This window comes from Peromyscus californicus, unplaced genomic scaffold (genome assembly GCF_007827085.1).
Source record: "Peromyscus californicus insignis strain IS unplaced genomic scaffold, ASM782708v3 Scaffold_16__1_contigs__length_79575227, whole genome shotgun sequence".
In the NCBI taxonomy this organism is placed as follows: Eukaryota; Metazoa; Chordata; class Mammalia; order Rodentia; family Cricetidae; genus Peromyscus; species Peromyscus californicus.
This window is the reverse complement of record NW_026294458.1, coordinates 19243405-19257568: the sequence shown is the minus strand read 5'-3', so window position 1 is coordinate 19257568 and position 14164 is coordinate 19243405. Positions and strand designations below refer to the sequence as shown.

Genomic DNA, 14164 nt, shown 5'->3' with positions numbered 1-14164 from the left:
AATCCTCTGCCGTGTGTGGTTATGGGGACTATAAAGAACTTTATTCATCTTCGAGTTTCTCCATAGGTAGTGTGATGACTCTCTAGGTAGATGGATGGATGGGTAGAACAATGGGTGGTAAACAAACAAATAAATGAATCAATGAACAAACCAGTCACTGCCCTCCAGGACGTTACAAAATTTCGGAATCTAGGTGCATCCATACAAGTGGGCCCTCATACTAGTCAAACTGTGGACTGATGAAAGCAGGAAGTCTTTTGCCGAATATGGGACAAGCTATTAACTGACGCGGGGTTGTTGAAAGCGGGTGGGCCAGCATGGAAGAAAGGAATTCTGACTCCCTTCCATGAGCAATTCCCAGAAGCTTTTAAGAAAGGGGATGGGTGGGTGTCAGCCTCTGGGGAGCTACTGACCTGGTCTCCGCCTCACCGGCCTCTTGCGGCCGCTGCAGAAGCGCACTTTGCTGAACACCCCGAGGACATGCCTCTCGCATAGGGAGCGCCCGTCTTTGCTGGGGCTGGAGCGGCGCTTGGAGGCCGACACCCGGTCGCTGTTGGACTCCCTCGCCTGCCGCTTCTGTCGGATTAACGAGCTGGCTATCGCTGCAGCCATAGCTGCTCAGTGCGGGCCCGAGGCCCCGGGCTCCACTGAGCCCTCGGGTTCGTACTCCGCTCCGCCGGGATGAGGGAAGGACCTCGGGGGGCCTGGAGTGATAGGGCAGGCGCGAGGAGGCAGTGCTAATATTTGAGGAGGTTGCAGTATCGAAAACCTGGAGCCCACAAGGTTAGTCGGAGTCTGGGCAGTGGCAACAAAACGTGTGAAAATCCAGATGTAAACTTCCTCAACCCCCGGCGTCGGGGGGGCGGGGCGGTCCCAGGCCTTCTCACGAAGTAGACGTTTGCACCCCAAACTTGCACCCCCAAGGCGATCCACGTCCAAAGGACAGTGAGGAGTTTGGTCACACTGCGTTCAGGGTACCGGGTGGAAAGGGGGAAAAGATGTCCAAAATAACAAACCGTGTCCCGGTTGGAGAGGCGCAAGCGTTGTAAGGTGTCCCAAGTATGCCTACACATACATACATAGAAAACCCGTTTACAAAGCAGAGTCTGGACCGAGGAGAGAAGCGTGTCCCCGGTTTAAAAAAAAAAAAAAAAAAAAAAAGGAAAGAAAGAAAGAAGAGAAAAGAAAATACAAAAAAGTGAATAAAACGTTCCTTTAGAAAACGAGCCACCAACCGCGTCAGAGAAGAGAGGAAGGCAGCAATTCAACTCCCTGTGGCCCGCGGTTCTGGAGATTAGGAGGTCCGTCCCAGCTGGGTGAGGTCTACGGAATGCATCGCACCGGCTGCGGTTCTCCAGGGGCCGGCCTCCCCACTTCTGGAATTCCAAGAGGCGAGAAGTGGGAGCGGTTAGCTAGACTCGGGGTAGGGGCGCGGGGCGGGGGCAGCTGTTTCCAGCTGCGGTGAGTGCGCCTCTCCTCCAGCAGCACTGCAAAGAAAGCGGGAGACGAGGGAGGGGGAGGACAAGCCGGAGGGAGGGAGATCCTCGAGGGCCAAGCACCCTGGGGATCCGCGGGGTCCCGAGAGCGGGCGCTCTCGCTCTCTCTCTGCCCGCGTTCCGGCACGAGACGGGCACAGTTGGTGATTATTTAGGGAATCCTAAATCTGGAATGACTCAGTAGTTTACAGAAGCCCCTCCAAAGGCAGAGCTGCCGAAGGTGTCCTCCTCAGCTCGGCGCCCACACGCCTTTCACCGGAGCTCCCCGCCACCGTGCGCCCGGGCCGCCGCACCGAGGAGCCGGTCTCCTGCACAGGCTGCGAGCGAGCCGGGCAGCAAGGGACGGGCGCCCTGGCGGGCTCGGGATCAGGTCATCGCCGCGCCGCCCGGACCCCAGGCTCGCACGCCCCAGCGGTCGGCAGCTCCGGGCCGCAGCTCAGAGAGGGGTTACCCGGCCGACGCTGGGCCGCTCGCTCGGTCCCGCGCTGCCCATCCCGGCGGCGGTGGAAGGAAATGACCGCGCGCTGCGAGCCCCCGCGCGTCCGCTCGGGTGGGGCGGGGGCTGGTTGAGGGCGACGTCGGCTCGCGGCGGCTGCGGCTCCGGGTCGCAGCTGCCCACCATGGTCTGGCGCCCGGGCGCAGGCAGGGTCCCTAGGCCGCCCTGGGCGACGGCGGGAGGCGGCGGCCGCGCGCGCCACCTGGGCTCCCCCGGCCGGGCGCGGACTCAGGGGCCGGGGACGAGAGGCAGGTGCAGGCGGCCACCAACTCGCTCAACTTGCTGCGCCGGTGGCGGCTGGGAGCCGCGGGATCGCGGGGCGCCCCCCGCCGCCTCCCCTGGACCGGGAGGGGGCGCTCAGGGCGGAGTCCCATTCATGGGCAGAGGCTCCTGGGCGCCGCCGCGGGCTATCTCCGCGAGCGCTAGCTCCGCAGGAAACTCCCGGCAGAGGCGACTGTCGCCGAGACAGCGGGTGCGACTAGGAGCCCGAGTTGCTCGGGGCTCCTGGAGAGCAGGAAAGCGTCCTGGTGGGGCTGAATTGGGGGCTGGGCTGGCGGAGCGCTGGAGAGCGTGGCGCTTGGGTCCTGCTCCCTCTCCTCGCGCCCTCTGCTCCCAGACTCTCTCCTTCCTCCCCCCCCCCCTCAACACCCGTCTCCCCCCTCTCTGTCTTCTGTCTCTCCCCTTTTCTCCTCTCTACGCAATCCTACGTGATTGAGGTTTGGATGAGAAATTCTCAGAGGCAGAGTGAGGGAACTGCAGCCTGGGTCTGCTGTGTCCGGTCCCTCCCCCAAGAGAAAAACACCTCCACCGGCTTGTTGAAGGACCCTGGGTGACCAAAGAAGGGGACAGTGCAGGGAGCAGGGAAATGAAATCTTCCCTCTCTCTAGTGACCAGAAAAGCATGTAGCATTCTTCCTTCAGGAAGAAAGTGGACACTGGAGAAAGTAGCAATGACCTCCTGGTCACCCAAATTTGCCTCCCCCGTCTCCCCGCCCCCGCCACATTTTGGAACAGCAAACTGTGTTTCCATCTCTTTGGAACCTAGATTTCTTGTTTCTGTCAGGAAAGCTGCAAAGCAGATTAAAATGCCTAGAAAGGTCTCCGTAGGCAACCTGCCTCGAGGGTTAATAGAAGTGGGATGATAGATTGATGTGAACAAGGACAGTGAACAACAGCACTGGAGTGCACTCCTGTCTCCAGAAATGTTTGCCCTGCTCCTGAAAGAGAAACCCGAGTCATCCAAGGAAACACAGCATTAGAGATTCTAGAAACCTGTATTCCTCCTTGGTTCAGGCTGTGGTCTGTCGGGGAGTGCCCCTTAGTCATGTTTGCGTCTTCTGTCCACCTAGTCTTCAAATAGCCCCCCACTCTCTTCATTCAGCGGATAATTTGCAAGCAGAGACAGACATTTCCTAAGAGGTTGGGAAAGATACCAGCCCTGCACACGGCTGAAAAATGGGCCCAGACTCAGAGGGACCCAGGAACTGTCTAAATGTGGGTACAAATCTGCTGGCTTACCAGAGATTCCTTTGGGCCATGAGAAGGACAGAGGTGTGTGAGTCTTGACAGCTCAACACTGCCCAGCGATCTGGTGTGTGGCCTTCCTGACTGCTGCCCAGGCAAAGCAAAGGCTGGCAGACAGGGTCTGGTGTGACTGAGAGTTGAGAGGAGTATTAAGTAGGCAAGGTGTGGGAGGAGGAAGCTTCCAAGGGTCAATGGGGAGAACATAAAACCCTTGTAGCAGCTCAGTTTGGCTGGGCGGGGATGATAGATTCGTTCCTGGAATTTGAACAACACAGATCAAGACAGGTGAAAAGGATATGCACTCCAAAGTACATCTGACAAGACCGAAGAGATTGCTTGAAATCAATTGGCAACACAGCCCATTAGGGAAGTGTTCAATTTCCACAAATAAAATTATTTTCTTTCCTTGGCTCCAGAAAGACTTGTCTCATTTTTCAGCAAGGCAGGCACAGATAGTACTGGCTGGCTTTGGGGAGGACCCTGTCTTTTGCAAATCAACACCCAAGCAGGAAAAGGTCAGCTAAGGGGAATCTCAAGAGTGAACAAGAAGGTGGCAACATATATATATATATATATAATGAGGAACTAAGGAAATCAACTCAACTTAGTTCTTTTCATCCTCACAATGGAGATAATGGTCCCCTTCTACCTCACAGAACAGAACATACATATGTAAGCATTTTGACAACAGGAAAACACCAAATGAATGACAGAGTTGACGGTGGTGTTTTGAATGCCTCTGATTCACCTGAGGTGTTTGCTCTAAAGATGCAGATTCCTGAGGAGAGGCTCTGAGAATTTGAAGCACAAACCTCTATGATTGAAGCACATACACCAGAACTCTTAAAAGCTTCTCCAGCTCTCAAAATATAACTGTTTACCGTACACATGCAATACATACAGATAATGTTGGAAGAAGAGAGGAAGACTCTCAAAATCAGTTACATTCCTCCCAAACTGCAGTCCTCTGCCCCCCTCTTCCTTCAAAAAGGACTATAAAGATGACACGGATTCTCAAATCTTTACATTTTTAGTGGCCGTGGGCAGTCAGGGTGTTTGATGGAGAGGAAATACACCTAGAGGCAAAAGGAAGCCATGGAAGAAGAAATGAGAAATTGGCTCCTGCTATTGGAACTCCTCCCGTCTTGACAGGTCATTATCAACTTGGGCATGTAAGGACTAAAAAACTTTCCAATGTCAGGTCCCTGAGACACACATTAGTCCTGTCTTAGATCTCCATAAAGGAATGGGATGTTTGGGTTTTGATGAAATGGCAAAGACTTAGCATTCCCCCTCACACTTGTGCTACTGTGGATGCATTATTTTAGCTGTTTGGTCCTTAAATGTTTCATCAGCACTACCATCCGCTTCGCTTCCCCAGTAGAAACAAACAGATACACGGAAATCTGAAAAACGTAGGTCCAGAGTTCGTGGAGGTTGAACTCAGAAGAAATATGTAAATTAGGATTCTATGAATCAATTCAAAGCTTTTCCATCTGGTTCCCTGAATTGTAATCGTTCCCCAGTGCTTCCCAGGATATGTCCAATAGCTCTGCATTGAAGACAAATCAACCTGCTGGTGGTTGTGATATCTCAATTTTCCTGCTGTCTTTCTTAGGATAAATGAAGAATGTCCCTTTCCAGTTTTGAAGACATCATGAGTAGGGAAAGTCTTAGTTTGGAGAAAGTTGCCAAATACACATCAGAAGAATTCTTACATAGTTATATTTATATCTCTTACCTCCAGTCAAACAAAATATAGACAGTATTAGTCATCTCCATATTTTAAAATTAAAAAAAAAACACAGAGAGAGATTTAATTGTCTTTGGCTTGCTCACAGACCAAATCTTCCAACTCCCAAATCGAACTAGGATTACCTCACACATCCATTTTAAACACTGTATTGAGTGCACCTGGTATTCAGGATCTGGTGTTAGTAACGCAGGGGAATTCTATATACTTTTACAAATTCCTCTGCCACCAACAAGCTTAAAGTCCATGCCACTATGTTCTTTGTTTGTTTGTTTTTGTTTTTTGTTTTTTAAGTCAGAGTTTCTCTGTGTATCCATGGCTATCCTGGAACTTACTCTGTAGACAAAGTTAGACTTGAACTCAGAGATCCACCTGCCTCTGGCTCCTGAGTGCTGGTATATCAGCCATTTTTAGTAAGCTACTGGATCAGTCAGTCAGTCAACCTCTCTGAACCACAGCTGCAGCTCAGCTAAATGAGATTAACACTCACAGAATCTAACCAAGGTTACAGAATACCAAAGACTGTGACAGTGATGTGCAGTGTGGGAAAGAGAATGTTACCCTTTAGCTGTCCATCTAAAACAAGTCCCTGCTATAAAATGCAGACCTCTTAAAACAAGAAACTGTACCTCGTGATTCATGCACATCATCACTCACTCCCGTATAGAATGTATTTAATGGAGACTGGAAATCTACACGAAGTGAGTGATTAACCTTGCAATGACAGACATAATGTTCATCAGTAAAACACTGTCATTGTCCTTGTCTGTTGGAAACACAAGAAGGCCCACCTCTGTACATCCACCATCCTTCTGGGAGATTAAGCCTTTGACTCAAAGTTCAGGAATATAAGATAGCTGGTCTTGACCACAGCTGGCTTGCAAGGTAGGAGATCAAGTCTCCAACTGTTTGTCCTGTCCAGTCCTTGTACTCAAAGCCGCTCCACTCCATCAGATGGTCATTAAAATAGGCTGGCCGAAGCAATGTATACAAGTACTTTCTAATAATCTGTGAATTTCTCTCTCTGTAGCAAGTTCATTCTTGGTTCTTTATTCAACAGTTCAACAACAGAATTACCTTTTGTATGTGAATGTCTGTTTTGGATATCTCTCAAAACAGGAAAAGGTTAGGCCTTATTTCTATTTTTGACAGACAAACAGCAATGTCTTTGCCGCTGAAAAAGAGAAATGTTCAAGTCTTGAATCATATCTGTTTTAATGAGAAATATCAGCAGTAAGTTTCTTGATCAGCTCTAAGTGTGTCACAATCATTGACACACTGAGTCCTTACAACAGTCATCTAATGTGGGCTTGTCACAACGAAGAAACTGGATACAGAAAGGTCAAGTTACTTAACTTAGGGCACACATCTAAGAGTTTGAAGAGTTTGTAGAATACAAATTTATTTTCAGAGGTTCTTTTTTTTAACATGATTTTGATATTGTATGCCAATAAAAATAGGAGGTCATTAACAAGTATAATCATGCAATGAATTTCACAATTAAGAATATAATTGCCACTTCTGTTTCACCATAGTTTTTTCTTTCTTTTTCTTTTTTTCTGAGACAGAGTTTCTCTGTGTAGCCCTGGTTATCCTGGAATTCACTCTGTAGACAAGCCTGGCCTCCAACTTAGAGATGTGCCTACCTCTGCATCCCAAGTGCTGGAATTAAAGGTATTCGCCACAACACCCAGCTACCCTTGTTAATTACTGCTGAACACTGTTCTTCCATGTGTTTCCTCACTCCAACTCAAGAAACTAGTAACTAAAGTTGAGGAGGTAATTGCAACCTGATTTCATAAATGGACACTTAGTGGAGTGACTTCCCAATCTCACACAATGAAAATCTAGGAGTTTCACTCAGGCCTGCTAACCTTGATGTCCACACTGCCCTAATTATAATCACACAGAGGGGAACCAATGGGAATTCCGACCATCCTTGGCCTCTACCACAGCCTTAAGAATAACTTTTAAGAGATGGCTGTATGGTGGTCAGAGTGGGCACAAGCATCCTACACTCTGTCCTGCTCTGTTTTACCGTCTCTGGCACATACATGACTCTTTTCCTTCCCAGGTGGACTGAAGGTGTCACCACATCACTGCTGGTGCTACCTATAGAAGAGAGAGTCCCTGTAAGAGGGCAAGAGCCACAAGGGTAGGATTCTGTCTGTTTTGATATTTCCAGTGTATGAAATACAGTTTAGTACATAGCAAACATTCATCAAACACCCAGATAAAGGAATTAATGCATCCATCCAATAGCTTTGGTTGTAGCTCAGTGTAAGGGTGCATGCTTACTCTTCGTATGTTTGGAACCTTAGGTTCTCTCTCTAGTGCTAATAAAATAAAATTCATCCATCCACTCATGTATCTTTTAAAGTCAAATAGATGCATAAGTCATCCCAAAGAGAAGTGGGGAACATTCACGTTTTGTAACAAGAAAGAAATTCAAGGTTGCCTCTGTATTCACAAGTGGACTATTTTGATTCATCAACATATTTTAAAAATTATCTGCTTTGATTCAATATATCTTAAAATCTGGTAGCCTGAAAAGGTATCTGGACTCAGATTTCTGCTCTAACTAACAATCCTTCATATCTAGGCTTATCTTCTCAGTTCTCTGTCTCTGTCTCTCTCTGAAGCATGCATACACGTTGATGTACATGTTAACACCCATGTTCATAGGAAAACTGGAATAAATTAATAAGACAGTGGAGCAGATAAGTCAGAAAAATGATGAACCAATATTTGAAGTCTGAGAGCACGACTGAAGTGATCTTAAAATGGTTTGATGATTCTAATACTTATACTGGCACCCATCTTCTCTGAGCTGCTTCTCAATGGGCCTTTTCGGGTTGCTCTCATTTCTAATTTTAGTTTCCAAATTTCCAGGATATGTATCTGGTTGAAATAGCACATGACTAACATTCAAAATACACTACAAAAATCATAATAAAATCATATTTTTGTCCTTTATGTTGCACACAGCCCTGAGCTGTGAAATATACAAACAATTTAGAAAAACATGTCAGGGATCTTATGGCAATTTGGGCAAAGTGACTGATAAAGTCATTTTTGGTCCTAGGTTTTGAAATCTCTAAAAATAAAATGTATAATAAACATGCAATTAAAGTAAATAATTTATCCTAAAATAAAGCTTTTTAGTTAACTGAGCCCAAATTTATTCACTTATGAAATGACTACTATGTAGGACCCCTAAATAGTTGAAGAAATATATTGAAACTGAAGCATTAATTTTAAAATCAGAAGTTGTATGAACAAAGGAATGAGTCAATGCATGAGCAGGGATGGATGAAATATACCCCCTTCTAAGCAAAACTAAGCCAGCATTGTTAACTAAGCACAATTATTCAACATAAAAATTAAAAATATTTGGAGAGCTTCCTTCAGAATACTGGAGAAGCAAAGAAGAAAATGTTCAATAATCATAGGAAAGCAAAATGGAAGCATCTAGCAAAATCCCTAGCGACTTACTCACCTGCCTCTTTAGTGTCAAAGTGTGCTCCCTTGGGCCCACTTTCCTTGCAAGCCTGGCATATTTAGAATGACATCAAAAGAACATTGGTTTAGACAGCTGTATGTTTTGGAAACTCAAGCCAAGAAGGATGGAGGGAAGGATAGACGAATGGATAAATAGATTTTTCTCAGTGCTTGGATATTCAGCAAGAGGGCGGGGGGCAAGATAACCATGCAAGAATATTTCTGCCATTAGTATTTAAAGAATAAGCAATGTCTTTGCCCCATTTTGAATAGGATACTAATCTTTCAATTTGTTGTGTTGGCTTGTGGTCTCAGAGGCCATCAACCCATTTGCTGTGATGCATATGTATTACAGTCAGTTAGTGAGGACTTGAGACTTCATCGCAGATAAGCTAACCGATTGCCTGTTGCCTGGTTGAATATGCTAACCACAGTGGCACTGGAGAAATGCATTCCTTCCTCTACTTTTTGGTAGTCCCATCCCCTTCTTAAAAAGGAAAGAAACAAGGAAATCATTAGAACTAGCTTTTTAAAAAGAATTAATCAGGAAAATGTATTATTTGCTAAGGACAAGAGTTAAAAGTTGGCTTCAGGACAAATTGAATCCAGTGCAAAAAAAAAAAAAAAAAAAAAAAAAAAAAAAAAAAAAACATAAAGGAAATCATCTTAAATGTGCTCTCTAGATAAGATTAGAGATAGAATTTGGGGACAAAAATCAGATTAACAATTTCATCACTGTGAACCCCTTGTACAGTATTTTGAGCATTATAGCTACTTCTAAGTGTCTTGACTTAAATGTGACTTAAAAATATTAATGTCCAAGATGAATAGGGGTAGTTCAAGTTTGATCCTGAACAAAACACCTGAAAAACCTTTTGTTAATAGTGGTATCACCTTTATTTACCCTCTGATAGTGTTATTTAAGCTGTGGCTGTCATAAGCAAGACGTACACAGCTGATAAAAGTGGGGAAAATGGTCTAAACCTAGAGGTTTTCCTTACCTCCTGTTTTCTAAGAATTCTGTCTGAATAAACACTAGATAAACCCCACCACTCTAGGGAAGTAAATGGTTGTTACCTACATGAGTAAGAAGTTAGTTTCAGAAATCACATAATAAGGGGTCTGTGTTTATGAAGAAATATCAAAAACTGTAGGAAGAAGGGGTGGCCTAAGCCCTTATAACTGGATTTTGAGATTCTCCTATGTTCAAGATTGTCTATCAAGGGATGAGTCCTCTTCTGTACAGAACCAGGCAGAAATGATGAAGGGAGATAATCTCATAGTGACTCCTGAGATTTGCGGGCTTCAAGTTATATAGTTGTTGCTTGCAAATCACTCTGGGCTCAGCCATCAGAAAGTCTTACAGTAACATTCCTGCTCAGCCCTCTTCAGGTTGCCTATAATAAACAGGTCAATAACAATACTTAGGCTAGGCTCCACTTAACACTTAGTGTCAGGGAAGTTGATCCTCACTGTAAAATACTCCTTTGTAGTTACTGTTCAGTAGGAAAAAAAAAAAAAAACAATTTGATCTCAACATAACTGTGTTATCTTTATGAGTCTTTATATAATTTCAGGCAGATCTTATGTTTCCTAATTTGAAGCATGCAAAAAACATATCAAGTGAAGGGAGGGTTCTCCCGATGCTGGCCATATGCCCTTGCAAGAAGACAGAAGTATTGTCTTAAAAAGAAAACTAGTCTTTGACACCAGGCTGGGGCTCAGAAGACTCAGACCTCATTTCGAATCCACACCAATTCATGAGTTACTGTGGAAATGCATGCATGAGCTGTGGATACAGAGATTCATGAAATAATAGGCTGATTCTGTCATTGGCTTGACCAGAAAGGAATAGTTTCTCAACTACCAGGAAAAAAAGAAAGAAAGAAAGAAAGAGAGAGAGAGAGAGAGAGAGAGAGAGAGAGGGAGGGAGGGAGGGAGGGAGGAAGAAAAGAAGGAAGGAAGGAAAAAAGAAGGGAAGGGAGGAAGGGAGGGAGGGAGGGAGGGAGGGAGGGATGGAGGGAGGGAGGGAGGGAGGGGAAGGAAACAGTTGGTGGGACCCTGAAAACTACACCGCCATCTTGGTACTAAGGAACTGGCTTCCCTGACCAGAGCTATGCTGCCATCTCAGTGTAAGATTAGGCTTCCCTGACTGACTCACTGTGTTTCTGAGAAATTCAGGGCATTAGAATTATCAGTAGTGAAAGAAGACACTGACATGTGTGAGCAAAACTTTGAAAATTACCACCACTTAAAGTTGCAACTCAAGTCTACAGAAACAACACTGAAGAAGGTCATGGGATAGCAGCAAACATTTGTGCAGAACATTTCTATTCCCAGCCAGCATCGAGAGCTACTGCTGTAGAGTAGTCCCCATGTCTCCTCCCACATCCCCTGGAAAATACCAAACAGAACTTCTGTGTGGTCAGAGATGCGCATGATGGTTTTCATCCATTGCTTTACATAGCAACCTTGTAGAAGTCTGTTGACTGTATGTACACATGGATGAATTTTGGCTTTGTTCTGTTTCATTGGTTTTTACATTTATCTTTAAGCCATCAACATGCTGTTTTAACTACTGTAGCTTTGTAAATACACATTAGGACCAGAATGACCTATCAACTTTGTTCTACCTTAAGATTATTTTGGTTACTTGAGGTAATTCGTGGTTTCCTATGACTTTGAGGAGTATTCATTTTGTGTCTATAAAAATTACATGCATATTTTCATGGCATTGCATTTCATGTACATGTTACTTTGGTAATATGAACTAGTTTATTTGCCTGCAAAAGGGTTATTCATTTTAGTATCATATAAATCTAATGCATTTGAAAATATAAATGTTATTAGTCTTTTAAACACAGCCAAAGTAATTTGAATTCCTCTATGACTTGTTTATATGGAGCTGAGGATCAACCCATTCAAGCATGCTAGTCAAATGTCTAAGTACAAGAAGTAGAGTTACAGGTGGTTGTGACCTGTGCCTAATGGGGATGTTGGGAACTAAACTCTGGCCCTCTGGAAGAGCAGCAATTGTTCTTAACTGCTGAGCCATCTCCTTAGCCCTAACCTTATGATTTGAATTGCATCCTTTCTTTTATTTAGGAACAAGTACAAGTACACAATCTTATTTAAAGATCATAAATTTTGCATGGTTAATTTTCTTCCTTAATTTATTTTTCCATTCCACTGTTCTCATAGATGTTTTCCCTAATAAAATATGCTTATTAAAAAGTCTTTGTGTTCCAAAAATGGGTTAAAAGTGTTAAGAGGAAAGGGAAGGAAAGCTAGAGACTGGAGGAGACACCAAGATCCACGTGATGCCATGTGCAACAGGCACTGCGCTCTCTCCCTTAGAGCTGCTTTATCCTGTCCTTCTGAGGCCCACACTGTTACTCACAATGAGAAAACTGAAGTCAGGATGATTACTCATTTGAAATATTGGTCATAAAGTTGTGTTACTTTCTACAAGACCTATCATCTGTATTAACAGTAGCAAGATATATCTAGAGACCTAATTGTGATTGAGAGAAAATTCTTTTTTTTTTTTTTTTTTGGTTTTTCGAGACAGGGTTTCTCTGTGTAGCTTTGCGCCTTTCCTGGAACTCACTTGGTAGTCCAGGCTGGCCTCGAACTCACAGAGATTCACCTGGCTCTGCCTCCCGAGTGCTGGGATTAAAGGCGTGCGCCACCACCGCCCGGCGAGAGAAAATTCTTAAATCTTATACACATGTTTACAGCATATAAAAACATTTTTGGAAGCAAGGCCTCACCATGTGGTGCAGGCCACCTGCCAGCTTAAGATTCTCTTAAGATTTTTGATTAGGAATGTCTGTCACTGTGGCTGACTCGCCTCACAGCTTGTACAGTAGTATCTTTGATTTCATATTTTAGAAAGATAGATGAGAAATACTTCAAATCGATTTGAGAATACTGATTATCAACTCTGAAGGAAAACAAAAACAAAAACAAAAAACACCCTCAGACAATTGTTTGTTAACTAAATGTTACAAAGCACAGTGAGGAAATTAAATGAGATTAGACAGAATATGGATGTCCCATTCATAGAATTGGGCATTTTGAAAGGTGATCATGCTATTTCTGGATTGAAAGTTATTCACTGACTACATGGACATGTTATCCTTAAAATGGGAGAGTAGCTATGTGTCCCCTAGTAGGTAGGAAAGTCATATAAGCATGGAAAGGTCGTTTGAACTCCCTGCTCACTTGTCTATAAAATGATTCATGGAAAATAACTGCTCCTCATTATAGTTGAAGTCCCCCAATCAAAGAGTCCTAGAGCCAATGGCAATAGTTACTTTAGGATTCTAGAGGACAAAAAGCATGTGTACTCTAAGGTACCCTATGAGAGACAGTGGGGGTGGTAACAGTGGGTGAATAAGAAATAATGAGATATTCTGTTCTCTTTAGAGCTAGAACTGGACAGAATAATGTTCTTCCCACTATAATGGGGGCAGTGGAGGGTGGGAATCAAAAGTTTTTGTTTGAAATTTTAATTGTTGATTTTGTAATGAATGATATGCATATGTGTATACACATATCAGATAATCTTAGCCACTGAAGAACAATTCCATAAGAATTCAGATCCAGAGAAAAAATCTTTTAGAGTTAGGAAAGTCAGAAGAAAGTAGATTATAATGGACCCATTTCTAGTTTTAGCTGAATATTTACTCAGATGCTGCCTAAATAGAAGCTTGGATAACCTTTCCCTCTCTATGGAGTCCATTTTCTCAAACCTAAAGTGAATCTATCCAGATGGTTGCTGAATTCTTCTGCTCTAACATCCTAGGACCACAGGCCTGTAATTCTCACCAATGTTACTTCCCTAAAGCAAAACAAATTGAGATGGATCCCTTTGCTTCTACTCAAGTACCTTTGGGATGGTAAATTAAATTGTTCTCATTTTTTAAGCTGGGCATTATTATTAATGACTAAACAAAGGGGTAAGGGAAGTGACTTGATGTAGGTTACACAACTACTAAAGAGAAGGACCACAATGGGAGCACACAAATCTGAGTCTTCCACCCTCTTTCTAGTCTATCTGTACCTCACAAGTCTTCTGGTGCTGCTGGTGGCAACCGTGATGATGGTTATGGCTCACAGTATTGTTTTTCCTATATGAAAATGAAAAGATGTAGCTAGGAACATCTGATGTAAAGAATCTCAACAAAGAGATTAGGAGAACACATTTTCCTATTGTAGACTCTTGATCATCTTAGGTGAACCACAGTGCTAGCTAATATTTCCATGAGTTTCTAGTCTTAACTGGGCCCTGTAATGCTACAGAACCTTGCTTCTCTCAAAATTGGGGACAAGACATCCTGCTTCTGAAGTACAGTCAGGCCTCAGTGTGTGTCATACTGATTTTCTCCTT

General features: G+C 44.1%; 1 protein-coding gene across 4 annotated transcripts in view; it reads right to left on the bottom strand.

Annotated features, from left to right (window-relative positions):
* Positions 1-14164, bottom strand: part of Fgf12 (fibroblast growth factor 12) — a 539336-nt gene that overhangs the window by 258991 nt on the left and 266181 nt on the right. Inside the window, exon 1 of one of the 4 annotated variants that reach the window (XM_052740605.1) lies at positions 414-1065. The exons of the other annotated variants lie outside the window; for them this stretch is intronic. Within the exon in view, the coding sequence (XP_052596565.1) occupies positions 414-612 (199 nt within the window). The 5' untranslated portion in view covers positions 613-1065. Of the gene's footprint in view, positions 1-413; positions 1066-14164 lie in introns of those variants that run through there. 4 annotated transcript variants of the gene reach the window in all.